At 38.7% G+C, this 19,982-nt stretch overlaps 1 protein-coding gene across 4 annotated transcripts in view; it reads left to right on the top strand.

Moving 5' to 3' along the window:
* The window catches only part of dclk1a (doublecortin-like kinase 1a), a 345,606-nt gene extending 327,523 nt beyond the window's left edge, over positions 1-18,083 (top strand). For 2 of the 4 annotated variants that reach the window (XM_043692070.1, XM_043692072.1), the window contains one exon: positions 16,929-18,083. In XM_043692070.1, coding sequence (XP_043548005.1) covers positions 16,929-17,093 — 165 coding nt within the window. In that variant the 3' untranslated portion in view covers positions 17,094-18,083. The remainder of the gene's footprint in view (positions 1-16,928) is intronic. The other 2 variants (XM_043692071.1, XM_043692073.1) reach the window with 1 other exon arrangement.
* Positions 18,084-19,982: the final 1,899 nt, after the last annotated feature.

Below are 19,982 nucleotides of genomic sequence, written 5' to 3'. Positions count from 1 at the left end.
GTGTAATGAGGCAGACTTGATTAGGAAGCTTAAGGTGAAAGATCCCCTAGGGGGCTGTGACCTTAATATAGAATTCACTCTGCAGTTTGAGATGGAGAAGGTAGAATAGATATGGCATTACAATTGAGTAAAGGCAACAACAAAGAAATATGGGAGCTAGTCTGAGTAAATTGTAAGGTCAGCCTAGCAGGGAATGTAGTGAGTAGCAATGGCAGGGGTTTCTGAGGGTAATTCAGGAGGCAACAGCAGAAATTCATCCCAAGGAAGAAGAAAAGTAGTACAGGGAGAAAAGGCAGGTGAGGGACAGCATAAAAGCAAAAGCAAAAGAATATAATGTGGTGAAGGTTAGTGGGAAGCCAAAGGTTTGGGAAGTCTTTAATAACCAGAAGAGTAAAACTGAAAAAAGGAGCAGAAAATGAAATATTATTAGCGAATATAAAAAAAACTGCAAGTCATTTTTTAGATGTATAAAATGTAAGAGTGGACAAGAGTGGACATTAGACCACTGGAAAATGAGGCTGGAGAAGTAATAATAAGAAACTAAGAATTGTTGGAGGACCTGAATAGATACTTTGCATCGGTTTTCACAGTGGAAGACACCACCAAATCCCAGAGCTTCAAGAGAGTCTGGGGGCAGAAGTGAGTGTCGTGGCAATTACTAAGGGTAAGCTGAAATGTCTGAAGGTGGATAAATCATCCAGACTGGATGGACTACACCCCAGGGTTCTGAAGGAGATAGCTGAGGAGATTAGATTAGATTACATTACATTGTGGAAACAGGCCCTTCGACCCAACAAGTCAACACTGACCCGCCGAAGCGCAACTCACCCATACATTTACCCCTTACCTAACACTACGGGCAATTTAGCATGGCCAATTCACCTGACCTGCACATCTTTGTGATTGTGGGAGGAAACCGGAGCACCTGGAGGAAACCCACACAGACATGGGGAGAACGTGCAAACTCCACACAGTCAGTCGCCTGAGGCGGGAATTGAACCCGGATCTCCAGTGCTGTGAGGCAGCAGTGCTAACCACTGTGCCACCGTGCCGCCCAGATTGTGGAGGCATTGGTGGTGATCTTACAGGGATCACTCCAGTCAGGAAGGGTCCCAGAGAACTGGAAAGTGGCTAACGTAAATCCCTGCTTAAGCAGGAAAGGAATCAGAGGACAGGAAATTATAGACTGGTTATCCTGACTTCAGTCATTGGTTAGATTTTAGAGTCCATTATTAAAGATGAGATTGTGGAGTACTTTGACATTTTGAGTAAAATTGATTTTCTCAGCACAGCTTCATCAAGAAGAGGTCATGCCTCACAAGTCTGTTAGAATTCTTTGAGGAGTTAACCAACAAGTTAGGCAAAGGGGACCAGTGATGTATTGGAATTCCAAAGGTGCCAAATTTCACATTTCAAAAGCTGCTCAATAAAGTAAGAGCTCGTAGTGTTAGCTTGGATCAAGGATTGGCTAACTGACAGAAGGCAGAAAGTGAAGATGAAGGGGTCTTTTTTAGAATGGGTCAGTGTTGGCACCATAACTATGTTAATGATCTGGATGAAGGAATGGAGAGCATTGTTGTTAAGTTTTAGATGACACAAAATTAGATTGAGGGACAGATAGTCTTGAGGAAGCAGGGAGGCTACAGAAGGACTTGGATAGGCTAGGAGAGTGACATATAAAATACAATGTAGGAATGAATCACGTTATGCACTTTGCCAGAATCATAGAGGCATGGACGGTTTACTAAATGGGGAAAAGCTTTGAAAATCTGAAGCACACAGGGACTGAGAAATCCTAATTCATGATTCTCTTATAGTTAACTTGCAGATGCAGTTGGCAGTCAGGAAGGAAAATGGAATTTTAGCATTTATTTCAAGAGGCCTAAATTACAAGAGCCAGGGCTGTACTGCTAAAGCTTTAGAAGGCTTGCTCAGACTACATTTGGAATATTGTGAGCATTTTCGGCACCGTATCTAAGGAAGGATGTGTTCACCTTGGAGGGGGTCCAGAGGAGGTTTACAAGAATGATTCTGGGATGAAGGGCTTGTCACTTGAGGAGCATTTGGGGACTTTGGACCTGTACTCAAAGTTTGGAAGGATAAGGTGGGGGAATCAGCTTAAAACTTAAGAATACTGAGGGGCCTAGATAGAGTAGGCCCTAATAGGAGATACTAGGACCCAAGGGCACAGCTTCAGGGTGAAAAGGTGACTCTTTGGAATGGAGATGCGGAGGAACTTATTCAACCAAACTGTGGTTAATCTGGGAAAGGCACTACCACAGAAGGCTTTGAAGGCTTAATCATTGGGTATATTTAAGACAGAGATAGATAGATTCTTGATTAGTAAGGGGATCAAAGGTTAGGGGAAGAAGGCAGGAGAATGGGATTTAGAAACATATCAGTCATGATCGACTAGTGGAGCAAACTCAATGGGCCAAATGGCCTAATTCTGCCCCTATATCTTATGGTCTATTCACAAGATTGCCAATAAAATTTATCTTGTATTGTGTGGAACTTTAAGAATTGTAATACTTCAATTGACCATAGACTTTAGCTAATTAATGGTAGAGAACCTTTTCGCAAATTTCTCAAGTAATAGAGTTATAGAAACGTAGAGATGTACAGCATGGAAAAAGACCCTTCAGTCTAACGCATCCCTGCCGACCAGATATCCTAAACTAATCTAGCCCCATTTGTCTGAACCCTTTCGAGTTTTATAACATCCTTCTGATTGGGAGGAGACCAGAATTGCACGCTATATTTCAAAAGTGGCCTAACCAATATCCTGTACAGCTGCAACATGACCTCACAACTCCTATAGATTAAATTAACTACAGTGTGGAGGTGGGCCATTTGGCCCAACAAGTCCACACTGACCTTCCAAACAGTAACCCACCCAGACCCAATTCCCTCTGACTAATGCACCTAACACTATGTGCAATTTAGCATGGCCAATCCACCTGACTTGCACATCTTTGGATTGTGGGAGGAAACCGTAGCACCCGGAGGAAACCCACACGGACATGGGGAGAACGTGCAAGCTCCACACAGACAGACTCCGAAGGCTGAAATCGAACCTGGGTCCCTGATGCTGAGAGGCTGTAGTGCTGACCACTGAGCCATTATGCTACACTCAATGCTCTGATCAATAAAGGAAAGCATAATAGATTGAGGCAACGAAGCTCATTTGATAATTCCGTTCAATGGCCAATTTGAGTGCTGATTCCATCAAAGATGTCCATCTCCTGGTAATGGACACAAGTGTCAACAGCTGACCTTAAGGGAATTCAATGGCAGCAGCAACTATTTTGGTGTCTGTGGTGCCAATGAATTTGAACTCACCTGCAGGAGCTACTGTTTGATGAACACAGATTCAGAAACTGTTGACACATCTTGTTTGCCATGATATACTGTTAATGACTTCATTGGGTGATACATTGGTAAAAGGCTCGCAATGTCAAACGCACACATGGACATGTTATTGCTCTCAAATTAATGGTCTTCATGAAGGTGAAGGAATAATCCTCACAGTTTGTGTGGAAAACTCATCTAAACCCGGTTGCAACAGCTCATAGCCTTTGGAAAATTCTTGTGCTGACCCAGCTATAAATAACATAAAGCTTAAAGGGACATCACTTTTGGTGTCTTGAGGAGCCCATTTGTGCATGGATGATGCACACCTTGTTATATATGTCACTTGGAGGTTAGCACTCTTAATGCAAGTCCAACAAGCACTTCTGCAACTTGCCCTTGGGTATGATTGCATGATCATGTGTCATGGCAAGTCCTTCGGGTATAAATTTGGAAACATCATTGGGCCCAGCTTTATTTTGCTGTAGTCACATTTGTTGAGTATGTAAATTCCAATTCCTTTCTTGGGTTTACATATATGTAATTAGGCATGCTTTGAAATTATGCCACACTACCAGAAGTTTGCAATGCAGATGAAAATCGATCAAGAGGTTAGTTGTTCCAAAAGATGTCTGTGCCAGATCTGCTGGGTTTGCTTTCTGGGTCTCAGCATCCTTGTTAGATGCTAGTTTGTAATGAGAACTGGTAATGAAGGAATTTGAATGCAGCAAACACCTCGTCCTGTTTAATGAAGGATGAGGGCACACTGAAATTGAAGCCATGCATGAGAACATGCTCCTCATTTTTGGGGAAAACATGCTCAGGGATTTATCACATGTTTCATGGCATCTTTCTCCAGTTTTCTCATTTCCCCTCCCCCCACCTTGTCTCAGTCCCAACCCTCAAACTCAGCACCACCTGCAATCTTCTTCCTGACTTCTCTGCCCCCACCCCCACTCTGGCCTATCACCCTCACCTTGACCTCCTTCCACCTATCGCACTTCCAACGCCCCTCCCCCAAGTCCCTCCTCCCTACCTTTTATCTTAGCCTACTTGGTACACTCTTCTCATTCCTGAAGAAGGGCTCATGCCCGAAATGTCGATTCTCCTGCTCCTTGGATGCTGCCTGACCTGCTGCGCTTTTCCAGCAACACATTTTCAGCTGGAATGAAGTTTGCCCTCTTTACAACAGAATTACTTGTTTTTGTAATTATTTTACAAATAGTAGTCAGTCATATCCTACTTATTCAAAACATGGTGCATTGTTTGGGAAAATAGATGTGAATACCAATAGTTTTTTTTGACACTTTTCAAAATACAAGAAAATGTCATGGTAAATTTGCAGGGAATAGTTCCAGCAAACACAATTGCTTTCGTATATTAATTCAGTTTACAGTATTTTACTTTGTCTCTTCCAACATTATTCTGTCCTACTCTGTGGTGTATTTCAGACCAATACCTCATTATTAACTATACTCGCCTTGAACAATACACCAATAACCTATCCCTTCCCAGATATAACATACTAAATTTTTTAATTGACCTGTTCAGACATGTTATGACATTCCTCTGGAGCAAGTGGGACTTATACCTGACCTTCTAGTCCAGAGATAGGGATACTGCAATGGCACCACATCACTTCAAACCTCCATACCAATTTATAAAGACTCAACTAATTTGTAACTGCAGATTATAATGAAGTTGAAATTCAGTTCTTCCACTAGGGAATGTGAAGTTATCATCAGTGCATTTTCACAAAACAATATTTATATATAATCTCCACTTGCCTGGCTGAGAGGAGCTCTAACAAAATTCAAGAAGCTCTATAAAGCAGATTGGCACTTTATTTACCATGATAACATTCACTCCACCCAACACAGTTGCAATAGTATTTACAATCTGCAAAACATATTGGAGCACCTCATGAAAGCTCCTGTGACAGCACAATCAAACCCATTACTTTTGCTGTCCAGAAGGATGAGGACAGAAGATGCATGGGAAAACCACCACCTGTAAGTTCCTTTCCAGGGCATGTAGAATCCTGACATGGAACTATATCAGCATTTCTTCACTGTCGCTGCGTCAAATTCCTAGAACTTTATTCCTAACAATATTGTGGGTATAGCAACATTATTTAGACTGCAGTGGTTCAAGAAGATGGATTGCCGCCATCCTCTTTGGTGATTATGGATAGGCAACAAATGCTAGCAATGCCCACATCCCATGAACGAAGAAATGAAAATATCCCGCTTACTTCCATTTTCCAGAACGTGACTGCAAAAGATCATTTAAATCATTAAAGGGAGATTTGGATCTTGACATGAAGATGATAAGGAAAGTCATAACAATTTACCTCTTCCACTGTGTATATACCTTAATTTGTTGATGCTATTAAAGCATCATATTAACATGAAAACTGATATTCTTCTTTGCTATTTTAACTTGAACTTCAATTGAAGTTTGCAGTAATAAGATTCCTGTTTCAAATGTCAGTATTATAAATTCTTACTTGCCATCATTGACTTATAGTATCACAAACCAAAATTCCTGAAAGTCTATTCATATAATTTTTAAACATTAACCAGATTATCTAAAAATATTGTGTTTGCACCTCAGATATGAGTAACTAAAAAAAAATTAACTTGTAGCAACTGCACTAGTATTTTACATGCCAGAGTAAGCACAAAGGACCTATTTTCAGAAACAAGAACAGAGAATTTTAATCAGCTCAAGGGCCTTTTTTCCTGTGTAAAACATACAGAAATGTTGACTATTGCCATTAATACATCATAGCAAGTAATTGTTGAACTCAAAAGAGCTGGACTTACACTTGGATTGTCTACTTTTATCACTCTGGATCAGTGGTGCTGGAAGAGCACAGCAATTCAGGCAGCATCCAACGAGCAGCAAAATCGATGTTTCGGGCAAAAGCCCTTCATCAGGAATAAAGGCAGAGAGCCTGAAGCGTGGAGAGATAAGAGATCTCTCCACGCTTCAGGCTCTCTGCCTTTATTCCTGATGAAGGGCTTTTGCCCGAAACGTCGATTTTGCTGCTCGTTGGATGCTGCCTGAATTGCTGTGCTCTTCCAGCACCATTGATCCAGAATCTGGTTTCCAGCATCTGCAGTTATTGTTTTTACCTCTACTTTTATCACTCCTTAATCTCTACATTCAGTTGTAATAGGTTAAATAATATTTTTAACATTAAATTATTTTATTATTTCTTTAATTAAAGCTATTAACTGTTTTAATAGATTTTATAACAGAAAGATTAATGTATTTCAGTGTTTCTGAGCGATTAGAAGTCATAAAATGAAAAGTTATGAAGTATGAATGTTGGTGGAAATGCTCAACTTGGCTGGAAATGCTTATACAAGAGTGGAAAAACCTTGAGATCTTTAATTCACATTCTTTCTGTTTGTTCTACACTGTACTTTAAATTCCTAACTTGTTTGCCCCATGGCAACATGCTGTCTGAGAGGTTCATTATAATTCAAATCTAATTCCAAAAATTGATTAATACTGTGATTTTCCTCGTTTCACATCCATCTGGGCTAAAGGCCAAGTAGCTTCTTGTGTGCCTAGAACAGATTTCTTAAAGCTGTACACCAATTCTGTTTGTTGCTATACTAGTTCACTTCAAAGATTGCTTTCAGATCTCACCTCTCACCCTATGTAACAGTATGAAACAATTAGTATTCGGATTCCAGGGATGTCAGAAAGTATCAGAGGCAGATTGGCCACATTTTCTCATTAACTGGATCTATAAGCTGAAGCACAATGACTTGGTAATTGCAGAGAAAATCTGACACTATCAACAGGCATATAGAAAGAGGGCAATTGGGAAGCTGTGCCAGTGGTTTTAGGATTGTTAACCACATTCAATCATAGCAATGTCACTGCCATTGTCAAATTCACTGAAATCAATGCTGTCTCAAGTCTATTGTCTCTTATGCAAGGAGCCAGTTGTGGAAATCAACTGTATTGGTTAATTTGTTTTCCACAGCAATATCAAACAGATTACTTTGTTGTTCAACAGGGCCAACATTCACCTGCATTCCCACTGAACAGCAATAGGCTATCCAATTTCCCAATACCACTGGAATATTCAGGATAGCATTGAATTAGTCATTCTTCTCCCTTGACAAAACAAAGGGTTTCACGCCATCAATTTGAAGTAAATATAAACCATGAACCAAGTAACAGAGGATACACTAGGCTTTAAAAACAGCTTTTTCTTTTTAAAACATTTAACTTGTTGCAGATTTATTTAATGGCAAAACCAAACAGAAAGGATGTCTTTTTGAAGACCAATACTATCAGCCCTATAAAACAGCACCCTTGCAGTGTCTGTAAATGGGAGCAATGCCTAGATACCATAAAGTCTGTATTTCCACCAGGACACTTACTGTTCAAATATCAGCATAGAGTCATAGAGATGTACAGCATAGAAACAAACTCTTCGGTCCAACTCGTCCATGTCGACCAGATATCCTAAACTAATCAGGTCCCATTTGTCAGCACCCGACCCTCTAAACCCTTCCTATTCATATATCCATCCAGATGCCTTTTAAATGCTGTAATTATACCAGCCTCCACCATTTCCTTTGACAGCTCATTCCATACACATACCACCCTCTGCATGAAAAAATTGCCCCTTCGGTCCCTTTTATATCTTTCCCCTCTCATCCTAAACCAATGCCCTCTAGTTCTGGACTGCCCTACCCCAAGGAAAATACTTTGTCTATTTATATAATCCATGCCCCTCATGATTTTATAAACCTCTATAAGGTCACCCCTCAACCTCCAACACTGCAGGGAAAACAGCCCAGCCTGTTCAGCCTCTCCCTATAGCTTAAATCCTCCAACGCTGGCAACATCCTTGTAAATCTTTTCCAAACCCTTTCACGTTTCACAACATCTTTTCGATAAGAAGGAGACCAGAATTGCACAAAATGGGAAAACCAATGTCCTGTACAGCCGCAACATGACCTCCCAACTCCTGTACTCAATACTCTAACCCATACCAAACCCATCTTCACTATCCTATCTACCCATGACTCTACTTTCAAGGAATTATGAACCTGCACTCCATTGTCTCTTTGTTTAGCAGCACTCCCCAGGACCTTACCATTCAGTGTATAAGTACTGCGAAGAGTTGCTTTCCCAAAATGGAGTGTCTTGCTTTGATCTAAATTAAACTCCATCTGCCGCTCCTCAGCCCATTGGCCCATCTGATCAAGATCCCTTTGTACTCTGAGGTAGCGTTCTTTGCTGTCCACTACATTTCCAATTTTGTGTCATCTACAAACTTCCTAACTATACCAAATCATTTATATAAAATGATGAAAAGTAGTGGACCGAGCATTGATCCTTGTGGCACACCATTGTTCACAGGCCTCCAGTCTGAAAAGCAACTCACCACCCTCGGTCTTCTACCTTTGTGCCAGTTCTGTACCTAAATGGCTAGTTCTCCCTGTATGCCATGAGATCTAACCTTGCTAACCAGTCTCCCATGAGGAACCTTGTTGAACGGCATACTGAAATCCACATAGATCACGTCTACCACCCACCACCAATGTTACGCTTACCAGTCTACAGTTCACTGGCTTTTCCTTACCACCTTTCCTAAATAGTGGTACCACGCTAGCCAACCTTCAGTCTTCTAGCACCACACCTGTGACTATTGATGATACAAATATCTCAGCAATGGGCCCAGCAATCACTTCCCTAGCTTGCCACAGAGTTCTAGGGTCCAGGGGATTTATCCATGTTTATGCGTTTCAAGACATCCAGCACCTCCTCCTCTGTAATAAGAATATTTTTCAAGATGTCACCACCAATTTCTCCACATTCTATATTTTCCATGTCCTTCTCATTTAGTATTTCTCCATCTCCTGCGATTCACAACGTAGGCTACCTTGCTAATCTTTGAGGGGCCCTATTCTCTCCCTATTTACCCATTTGTCCTTAATGTATTTGTAAAAAACTCTTTGGATTCTCCTTAATTCTATTTACCAAAGCTATCTCATGTCCCCTTTTTGCCCTTCTGATTTCCCCCTTAAGTATACTCCAACTTCCTTTATACTCTTCGAAGGATTCACTCGATCTCCCCTAACATTTCTCTAGTCATCCAGCATTCTCTATACCTATCAGCCTTTCATTTCACCCTAACAGTAATATACTGTCTCTGGTCTCTCATTATCTCATTTCTAAAGGCTTTCCAATTTCCAGCCATTTACTTACCTGCAAACATCTGCCCCCAATCAACTTTTGAAAGTTCTTGCCTAATACCATCAAAATTAGCCTTCCTCCAATTTAGAACTTCAACTTTTAGATCTGCTCTATCTTTTTCCTTCACTATTTTAAAATAGATTTATGGTCGCTGGCCCCATAGTGCACCCTCATTGACACCCAAGGCACCTGCCCTGCCTTATTTCCCAAGAGTAGGTCACGTTTTGCACCTTCTCTAGTAGGTAAATCCACATACTGAATCAGAAAATTTTCTAGTACACACTTAACAAATCCCTCTCCATCTAAACCCTTAACACTATGGCAAGTCTATGTATAAAGTTAAACCACCCTATTATTCTTACAGATAACCACCCTATTATTCTTACAGATAACTGAAATCTCCTTGCAAATTTGTTTGAGGGGGTCTATAATACAATCCCAATAAGATGATCATCCCTTTCTTATTTCTCAGTTCCACCCAAATAACTTCCCTAAGTACAGCAGTAATGCTATTTCTTATAAAAAACGCCACTCCCCCTCCTTTCTTTCCCCTCTTTCTATCTTTCCTGTAGCATTTGTATCCTGGAACATTAAGCAGCCAGTCCTGTCCAACTCTGAGCCACATTTCTGTAATTGTTATGATATCCCAGTCCATGTCCTGAGTTCATCTGACTTCCCTGTTAAGCTTCTTGCATTGAGTAAATGCAGTTTAATATATCAGTCCTACCTTGTTCTCTGCTTTGTTCCTGCCTGCCCTGACTGCTTGAGTAGCTTCTTAACCGTACTAGTCTCAGGTTGATCTCTTTCCTCACTATTTCCCTGGATCCCACCCCACTGACCTTACTAGTTTAAAACCTCCCGAGCAGCTCTAGCAAATTTCCCTGCCAGTATATTAATCCCCTTCTAATTCAGGTGCACCCCATCCTTTTTAGACAGGTCACTTCCACCCCAGAAGAGATTCCAATGAATCTCTGGTGCACCAGCTCCTCAGCCATGCATCCATCTGCTCTATCCTCCTATTCCTATTCTCACTAGCTTGTAGCACCTGGAGTAATCAAGATATTACTAACCTTGAGGACCTCCTTTTTAAATTCCTGCCTAACTTTCTTATATTCTCCCTTCAGAATTTCATCCTTTTCCCCTCCTATGTCATGATTTGGAGGTGCCAGTGTTGGGCTGGGATGCACAAAGTTAAAATAAACCTGTTTATCGATAACCTGGTGTTGTGAGATTTTTAACTTTATCCTTCCTATGTTGCTAGTTCCAATGTGTATAATGGCCTCCTTCTGGTCCCTCTCCCCTTTGAGAACATTCTGCATGCCCTCTGAGGTATCTTGAACCTGCTTTGATGGTTGTGAATTCCAGTTGTGTCTTACAATGTAGCCAATATTTCTAATATCATTGTCATCTGCTATATGCTGCACCATTTTGCAGTAATTATGAAGATCAAATGCTGATTAGCTAGTCTAGCTAAAATGAAGTATAAGCTCTCTGTGGCAACATAATATTTTCATTGGGTTGTGGGATTTAATAGACCGATGTGAATACTGTTGGAGTTGACTTCACAACAGAAATATTTCTGTGCCTGTGAGCAGTTAAAATGAGACCATCTGAAACTTGAATCGCAGGAACAGAGTGGGCCATTTGGCTCCTGGAATTGATTCTCAATTCAATTTTATCATGGTGATCTGCAACCTAACAAGAAGCAGTATAACTCTATGTTCATTACATTTATGAGAAAAGCTTTTATATCCCACATATTGCCATGAAGTTTTGAAGTTTTCCTGCTATAGAATTTCCAGTTATGTAATTCCTACCTGTTTTGGTGTATATTTGTGTGTGAACAGTCTCTTTTTTATTACTCAGTCCTTTGAGGTCTACAGCATAACTCGTTTCTGCTGTGCAGGATGGGAAGTTGGTGCTGTAGCAATAATGATACTTCACTAGTAATACAGAGACCAGATTAATGCTCAGGGGATATTGATTCCAATTCAAGCTTTTTTTTAGATTACATTACAGTGTGGAAACAGGCCCTTCGGCCCAACAAGTCCACACCAACCCGCCGAAGCACAACCCACCCATACCCCTACATTTACCCCCTACCTAACACTACGGGCAATTTAGCATGGCCAATTCACCTAACCTGCACATCTTTGGGCTGTGGGAGGAAACCGGAACACCTGGAGGAAACCCACGCAGACACGGGGAGAATGTGCAAACTCCACACAGTCAGTCACCTGAGGCGGGAATTGAACCCGGGTCTCAGGCGCTGTGAGGCAGCAGTGCTAACCACTGTGCCACCGTGCTGCCCAGCTTGACAGCTGATGCAATTTAAATTCAATTAATGAATCTGGAATATAAAGCAAGTCTTCGTAACGGTGCAATGAAACTCACATTGAGGGAAGGAAGTCAACTTTCCTTACCTGCTCTGGTAGACATTAAAATCCAAAGTATTGTGATTGAATGGCTTGCTAGACCATTAAGAGTCAGTTAGAGGATGGACAATGCACACATCCCATGAAATAAGTTTTAAGAACTTATTATGCATATTGGTAGGAGATAGGTGAATATATTATAGCAGTATCTTTACTCTGAAAAGTGCATAACGTATTTGAAGTTTCTGCAGTGGCAAATATGACATACCTAAACCACATTTCAGTAGAAGTCATTCCAAGGCCATTTTAAGCATAGTCCTTAATCTATATCCTAATGACTTTCAAAATTTTAAGTACACATACTTGCAAGGTTACAGTGGTTCAATGACATAATTAGTTTTTCTGCTCTTCCAAATACTAAAAAGCCTAAGTATGCATAAATAATTAATCTCACTTAAAGCTTCAAGTGTTTTAAATCAAATGTTCTCAGCTTTCTTTGTAAAATTGTGGTCTGTTTCCACCTTTGAGTTTGATTGTAACTCACAAGTGACAGTCGAGTCAGTATCAGTTATGGAAGTAAAAGCCTGACCATACAGTAACTAAATATTATCACTTTCAATATGCACGTATACATGTAGGAAGAGATGCCTAACTGAGACATTAGGCATGGGAAGTCAGCTGGGTCAGTGTAGGTATAGTTTTGGAAGAGCCTCAGCCCTTGACTTTGACCAACAGATACAAGCTTTTTCCTATCTGTAAACATGAGTCCAGAACTGCAAGATCGATTAGCATTAAGGTGCAAGATGCTGTTCAATAGGGGGAGTGATGAGGTAGTGATAAGAAAAAGTATATTCAGCGTATATATTCAGTTCCTTGTCATTGGAAGTTCTAAAGTATAGGTTGCCTGCCCAATGCCAGGGTCAAGGACATCTCTTAACATCTGAACATGAACTCGCAAATGGGAGGGAGGGATCTAGTTGTTGTGGTCCACATATGAATCAGCAATATAGGTGGAATGAGGATTGAATATGCTTGAGGAGTTAAAGGTCAAATTAAACGTAGAAGCTCAAAGGTGAAAATTTGTAGAGAAAAACTTGAGCCACTGTCAATTGCATAGGGTCTGACAGAAGGGAGAATTAAATATGTGGTTCAAAGAGTGATGTGAGAACAAGAGGTTGTGATTCCTAGGGACCAATATGTAGGAAAGTAGGAGCTATTCCACTGGGTTAGGCTTCCCTTAAACCATGATGGGGTTATCAGATCAACTCTGATTTCATTGAATGCAGTGCAGATTTGATGGGCTGAATAGCCTTAGTCTGCTCATACACCTTATAGTCCTTAATGAGTCATAACAAGGCTGATGAGTAGGTCCGTAAACTAAAAGGGAGGGGTGCAATAAGTTCAGGTGAGGGGAGATTTAGAAATCTAAAGATAAAATTGGAGAGAATTAAATGGTGTAGCACTTTGAGTAAGGACAAGAACTGTAGGACAAGAATGGACAGAGAGAATAATGGTAATAATGCAGCTGTGTGTAAAGTTTTGCAAAAGGTAGTTACAAAAACTATAAAACTCTTTATCCAATTATGCAAAACATTCACCATACGGTATTTGCACTAATGGTACAAATAGAGATTAATAGTTTTCACTTAATCACAATTACAGAGATTTAGTTATAATGTGACCCAAGTATGGGGAAATAAATATTCTCTGATACGTAAATTCAGACGGAATGCTAAGAACGAGTAGGTGCCCTGATAAAATGAATTGTTGCTCAGATGTTCAGGATGTAGACTCCATACAACTAAACATTGGGAATAACAAGAATCAGAAAATACTGTTTTGAACAATTTATAACAATGGTAGTTATACTGTTAGACAGAACATTAAGCAGGAAATAATTGGAGTTTGTTACAAAGGCAATATAATAATTGTAGAAGATCGTAATCTTTTTTGTACACTGGACCAATTAGATTGGCAAAGTGTTCTGGAGGATGAATTTACAGGACACTGTCGCAAGATGTTTTGGAACCAACTAGGTATAAAAGCATTGTGCAATGAGGTCAAAGATCATAGTAAATGACCCTCTTGAAAAAAAACTCATAATGCAGTGGATTTCCATATTAAGTTTGAAAGTGACATACTCAAGTTTTGAACAATAATATTAAATGCAATTATTTATATTAGATATAAGGAAGAGCTAGCTAGCTAAGCTTGATTGCTTAAGTGAACTAAAATAAATAGTGGGAAATACTGAAAGAAACAATTAATTGTTCAACAAAAACATATTCCATTGAATAACAAAAATAATAGCAAGAAACCTCATTTGTGGCTTTTTAAGGAAGTTAAGGATCATGTTTTAAAATGCAGAAAAGGAACACCAAAACCTGATTAAAAAGAATAAAATAGCCATGAAAATAAAAAAGACTGCAATTTCTTTTATAGCCATATAAAGAAAGAGATGTGGTCAGAGAAATCTTTTTCCCCCCCCATTTGAAGCAGGGAAAAGAGAAATTACTGCATGGAATGAGGTAGAGACAATAAAAAATTGTTGAGTGATTATCCCCTCCCTAAAAGTGGCAAGGAAGGTACCCAGAAAAGCAAAACATTTGGCGTGTTAATCATGAAGAGATACTCACCCCTTTCTTATCATCTCAGCAATTAACGGCTGGGCTAAAGGTTTATTTATTTATTTTCTCTCTTTTTTTTAGATTTAGCCCCCACACTACCACCTAACTGCGGTAGTGGGCTAAAGGTTTATTCTGAACCTTGTTAATTTTGCCATCAATTAAGATCCTTAAGCAGATAATGAGCAGCACTTTAAGGGGCTCAGCTCACAACCAGCTTGGTGACCTGCATTCCTGCGTACAAAAAGGGGGTGACGAAGCTACCAGGTAGTGGTGGTGGCAGTGGGAAGGGAGTTGGACTCCATTTGTTCCAATCTGGAGCTAATCAGAGGTTGTGATATATGACCGAAGGGTTGCTACTAACCCTGTCTTCTTGAGATCTCCATTTCATGAGAGCTAACAGAAATCAACCTACCATCTTGCTGTTGGATTCACTGAAGTCTAGGCCTCCAGCAATAATCCCTAGGACCCAGATACTTCTGATTGGGAGGGACTTCACTGTCAAGGTTTTTAATTTTTCATGAAAATCAGCTGGTCCACTCTTAAAACTGGTTGATTGGAGCTTGACCTATTAAGCTTTCTTGCTGATAAGGATGGGAAATCAGGAATCTTTGCAGTTTACCAACCCCCACACATAATGCATTGAGCACTAAATCTCAGCATTTTTGGCCACCTTCATTACGAGGAGGGATAAATTGCATACCAGAAATAGAAGGTAACCAAGGGCTAGTATGAGTGATGAACTTAAGATAATTAAGTTTAGCAGATAAAAAAAGAGAAATTTATAGGACTAGAATCTGACAAATCCTCACTTCCCGAATGCTTAGGTACTCATGTCCTGAAGGAAGTAGCTGTTATTATAATAAAAGCCCTGGTTACAATTCTACAAAATTCACTAGATTCTAGAGAGGTTCCAGTGGATTGGAAGATAAAACATGGTTAATGGCTGGGAAGCAAAGAATAGGGCTAAATGGGACATTTTTAAATTACCAAGCTGTGACCAGTGGAGCATCACAAGGATCAGGATTGGGGCCTCAGCTATTTAAAACCCATACTAATGACTTAGATAATACAAACTCGGAGAGGATGTAAACTGTGAGGAGAACAAAATGAGGCTGCAAAGAGATGTGGGCAGGCTGAGTGATAGGATAGCAGTATAATATAGGAATTTGTGAGGCAAGCACATGGAATGTGTTTTACTGATTTTTTTTGGAGGGCATCACAACTGCACCTTGACAAATCAGAAATATGCCTCTGACAACAAATGTATCAATAAAAGGAACATGACTATCTATGAACTTTAATTTTAGTTGTCAACCAATGTTGCCTCACTCTGTAAATTTCACATGATCAATTTTGTTTCCCATTTAGTAATCATAGATATTACTTTATAAACAGTTCATGGTGAATGATTGCGTTAAAATATACTTAAGTGGGGTAGTGCAATTTTATTACTGATTGCATTCCGTGGTTCTGTTGTTCTGTCCATGCAAATAGAAAACCTATTTGGTCATGCCTATATTTTATGATTATAATCAGCATGATTGCCGAATGGTGACTGAGTGAGTCAAATTCAATTTTTATTTCATGGAATTCCAGGATATTTGCTGTTGTTTTGGGTATCAGAGTATGCAAAAATAAACAAACCAATGTCTGTGTTAATTATTCTGAAATGAAGACTAGAAGTATTTTGAACTGTAAATATAAATAATGACCAATTGAACTAAGTACTAAAGGTTAATACACACCATAACCATGCAAAGAGTCAACATTTGTAAGCATCGGGGTTGGGGGTGGAGGGGTAGAAGAAAAAAAACTGATTGAAAAATTAATCCCTTTTCTTCAAAGAGAGCAACTTAAGGAATGTATGTGATCTCCAGCCTCACTCTAACAGAGCTGCTAGTATTCCTGCATTATAATAAATGGTCCATAACATGGAAAAGCCTTGAGCTAAAAACCTTGAGCTTAAGCTTTTGCAATATATTGGGTGCAGTGAATAAGAATCTTATAATGAGGTGAAACTGGATTTATTTTAGCATGAATTTCCCATTTCAGAGCCAGTGCAATAAAATTACTTTTTGCGTATTGGGAAGCTAACTTGAACAGATAGGTTCTGCAAGCATCATTTTAGAGTAAATGAGGTTTGCAGAATATGACAAATGCCAATGCTTCTAAAATCACAAGTTTAGAAGTATGAAAAATTCTGAAATATCCATGAATGAAAATATCCAACAATGAAAAATACATTAAGTATTGATTGTAATATTGTTTAATATTAGATTATGTTCCTAAATTTGCCCCAAACTTGATTTTTTTCTCATTTACTATTTTATGACCCTGACAGACCACCGCTCTTGATAAGGAGAGGCAGGTTTTCCGAAGAAGATGCAACCAGGATGTGAGGAGAAGCTACGTGGTACAAACTAATGCACCAGAACACAACTCTGAATCTGAAGATTACTCACCAAGCTCTTCTGAGACTGTTCGCTCACCAAATTCTCCCTTTTAATGAACCCTATTCTCGTTACCAAGCTCCAATTGCTTACTGCAATTTTATAACTCATTTCTGAAGAAATAATGAATGTTTAGTTAGTCAAGCTAGGACAATGTTGCACTGATATATGAACAGTATTGATTCTAGCATGGTTTAATGGAAAAGCACAAGGCATGTGAAGGTGTAGGTGATTCCAGCTGCTTTGCAATTCAGCCATTGTCTGTATTCTTAACCATTTAGGCGCTGTGTTTTCCTTGCATCACAAAACACATTGACGTTCTCTATCTCTGACCATCTCTCTATATAAAGAAATCAGTTTGTTATGGTGCAAAAATGCTACTGTTGTTCAAAGGATTCTGAATTTCTGCAAAGTCATAATATTTGCCAGTCTATGAATCCTGAATTCTACAATATAATCAGTAAGCATTGCGTTTCCTTAAATAACTTTATCTTTCTCTTGATTTTCAAATTAAGTTGTAGCAGTTTAAAAGAAACCAGTACTATTGTAAATCATTGATAAACAACTTGATTACTCCAAAATCTAGTATGATAAAATTCTGTTTGAACAGTACTTGACTCAGAGCATAGAATGGTGAGATAGGTGACTAGGATCGTATCTGTGTGTACCATCAACAATCACTGAACAGCAGTATTGTATGATATGATAAAACTGAAGTAAAGCTCCACAGTTTGATATTTAGTTCATTAGAGAAGTAATAAAATTTATGTTAGAATACTTGTATCAACTGTGTAAAACATCCTTAAAGATGAAAAACTTTCACTGGATAAACTTCTACAGTTTTAAAATAGTTTCTTCTATGTATCAGGCACCCAAACCTGATGTTAAGAAGATCTTTCCTACAGACTATTTTGTAGAAAGTGGTGAAAGTTAACTCATGTGAAATGTCATTGCTTTACAGTAGTCATCATGTGACTAAGTGTGGTGCATACTATAATAAATAAATAAGCCAAATCTGTGAATAAATGATTTATTGATAACCATAATCATGCATGTTGGTTGATGTGTGTTTTTTTATCCATCAATAGATGGAAAGTGCAAAGTATATTTCAGTTTTTTGACTTCGGTTGTGTTGTTCTTGGATGCTCACTTACATAGCTATTGAAGCTTTTTCTCATCTGATTACTTTCAACATTAGAATGTTTTTGAGAACTCTTTTATTGTTTGTAAGCTGTTAATCTGTGAGCAACACATTTGAATTACTAAAATAAAAACAAAATCCTGTGATGCTGGAGGTCTGAGATAAAAAAAGACAGGAAGTACTAGAAAAACATAGCAGGTCTAGCAGCATCTGTGGGGAAAGAAACAGTGTTAATATTTCATATCCAGTATGATTCCTGAACTCAAGAAGTCATCTTGGACTTGGAATTAGATACTGGATTCTGTGCTCTAACAATTCTATTTTTCAATTTGAGCCTCAATGCCCAAGCAGCTATTCTTAGAGAGGGACAAATTGCAAAAGCAAAGAGCCTAAAATGAAACAATCTGTTGCAGTCAATTCAGCTCAAAACAGCATGCTAGAGAAAAAAACAGAAATCCTCTTTGAACCACACATGTATACTACAACACCAGCCAAGTGTTTCAACATACACAAGTCAGTTTGTATCCTACTCATGGAAATTATCCTTATTTTAACTTCCACCTAGGTATACAGGATGCATTGTGGATGGCTTCCAATTATAAAATCTACCTCCCTCTACAATTTTGCTTCCCATTGTTAGTAATAGAAAATGGTTGGCTTCTACAATGACCAGTATATAATATCATATGTCAGATGCCAGATGTTAGGTAAAATGCTATTTAGAAGCACAAACAAGGTACAGATAAGAATGCGATGAGAGAATACTAGTAAAACCTTTAGCTAAAAGAAAAGTGGCAGTCTAACAGAGAGGAGTTCTTTAAGTTGAGTAAGGAAAAAAAACTGGTCTGTGAATCAGTAACTGCAGGACATGATTTTAAAACAGTTAACTGAAGAATGAAGGGATATGTGAGGAGAATGTTTTTCATGCTGTGTAACAAAATGCAAAATAGAATATGAAATGAAATTTCAGAAGTAGTGGCAAAGCAACAGTCATAAAAAAACAATTGGCTAAATATTCAAAAAAAAGAAAAATATATAAATGCTAAGGCAAAGATCAGGGAAATGAAAGTAAGTGAATAGCTCTTCCAGAAAGCTGGCATAAACACAATGTAATTATTTATCAGTCTACTTCCATCAAACTAAATGATTCTTTAGAGAGCATTCAGAACTCAGAATCTGTGAACTGTATATGTAAGCATCAAAAACAAATAATCCATGAGAGTAAGTATATTTTGAGTTAAATAAATCAGTCAGCAAGATAAAAATCTTTAACTTGTTTACTACCAGCTGTGTATCTGAGAGATAATGAACACAGCACAGCAGTTGGAGATAGACAATGCTAGGAATCAAACAGGCAAACTGTTGTGAAGTCAATAGATTGTGATTTTTACAGATGTGGGTGACTAATTCCCTCTGCACATTTTAAAATTGATTTACTATTGATAAATCATTACTTACTATTTCTTAGAAAAGTATTCATTTCTGTGGCTAATTGTAAAAAAAATTAAAAATTGTATGAAATGAGGATGTAAAATTAATTTGTTGGTATTTCTAATGAAGGCCTTAGACCTACCATGGCCTCAAGATTTATTTAATCTTCAAAGATAAAGGATCAACAATAGGTAAAACTTTCAAGCACATAAATGTATGAGATTATTCTATGAACACCACAAGGTGATAAAGTGAAGCAGTATATCCATCTCAAATTCCAAGTTGCATCATTTAAACCTGACCAGTTGCATTGCAAAGATGACAATTCTAAGGTGCCCTAACGTTGCTTGATTTCAAGTATATTTACAATTAT

This window comes from Chiloscyllium plagiosum, chromosome 6 (assembly GCF_004010195.1).
Source record: "Chiloscyllium plagiosum isolate BGI_BamShark_2017 chromosome 6, ASM401019v2, whole genome shotgun sequence".
In the NCBI taxonomy this organism is placed as follows: Eukaryota; Metazoa; Chordata; class Chondrichthyes; order Orectolobiformes; family Hemiscylliidae; genus Chiloscyllium; species Chiloscyllium plagiosum.
This window is presented reverse-complemented; position numbering and strand designations above follow the sequence as displayed.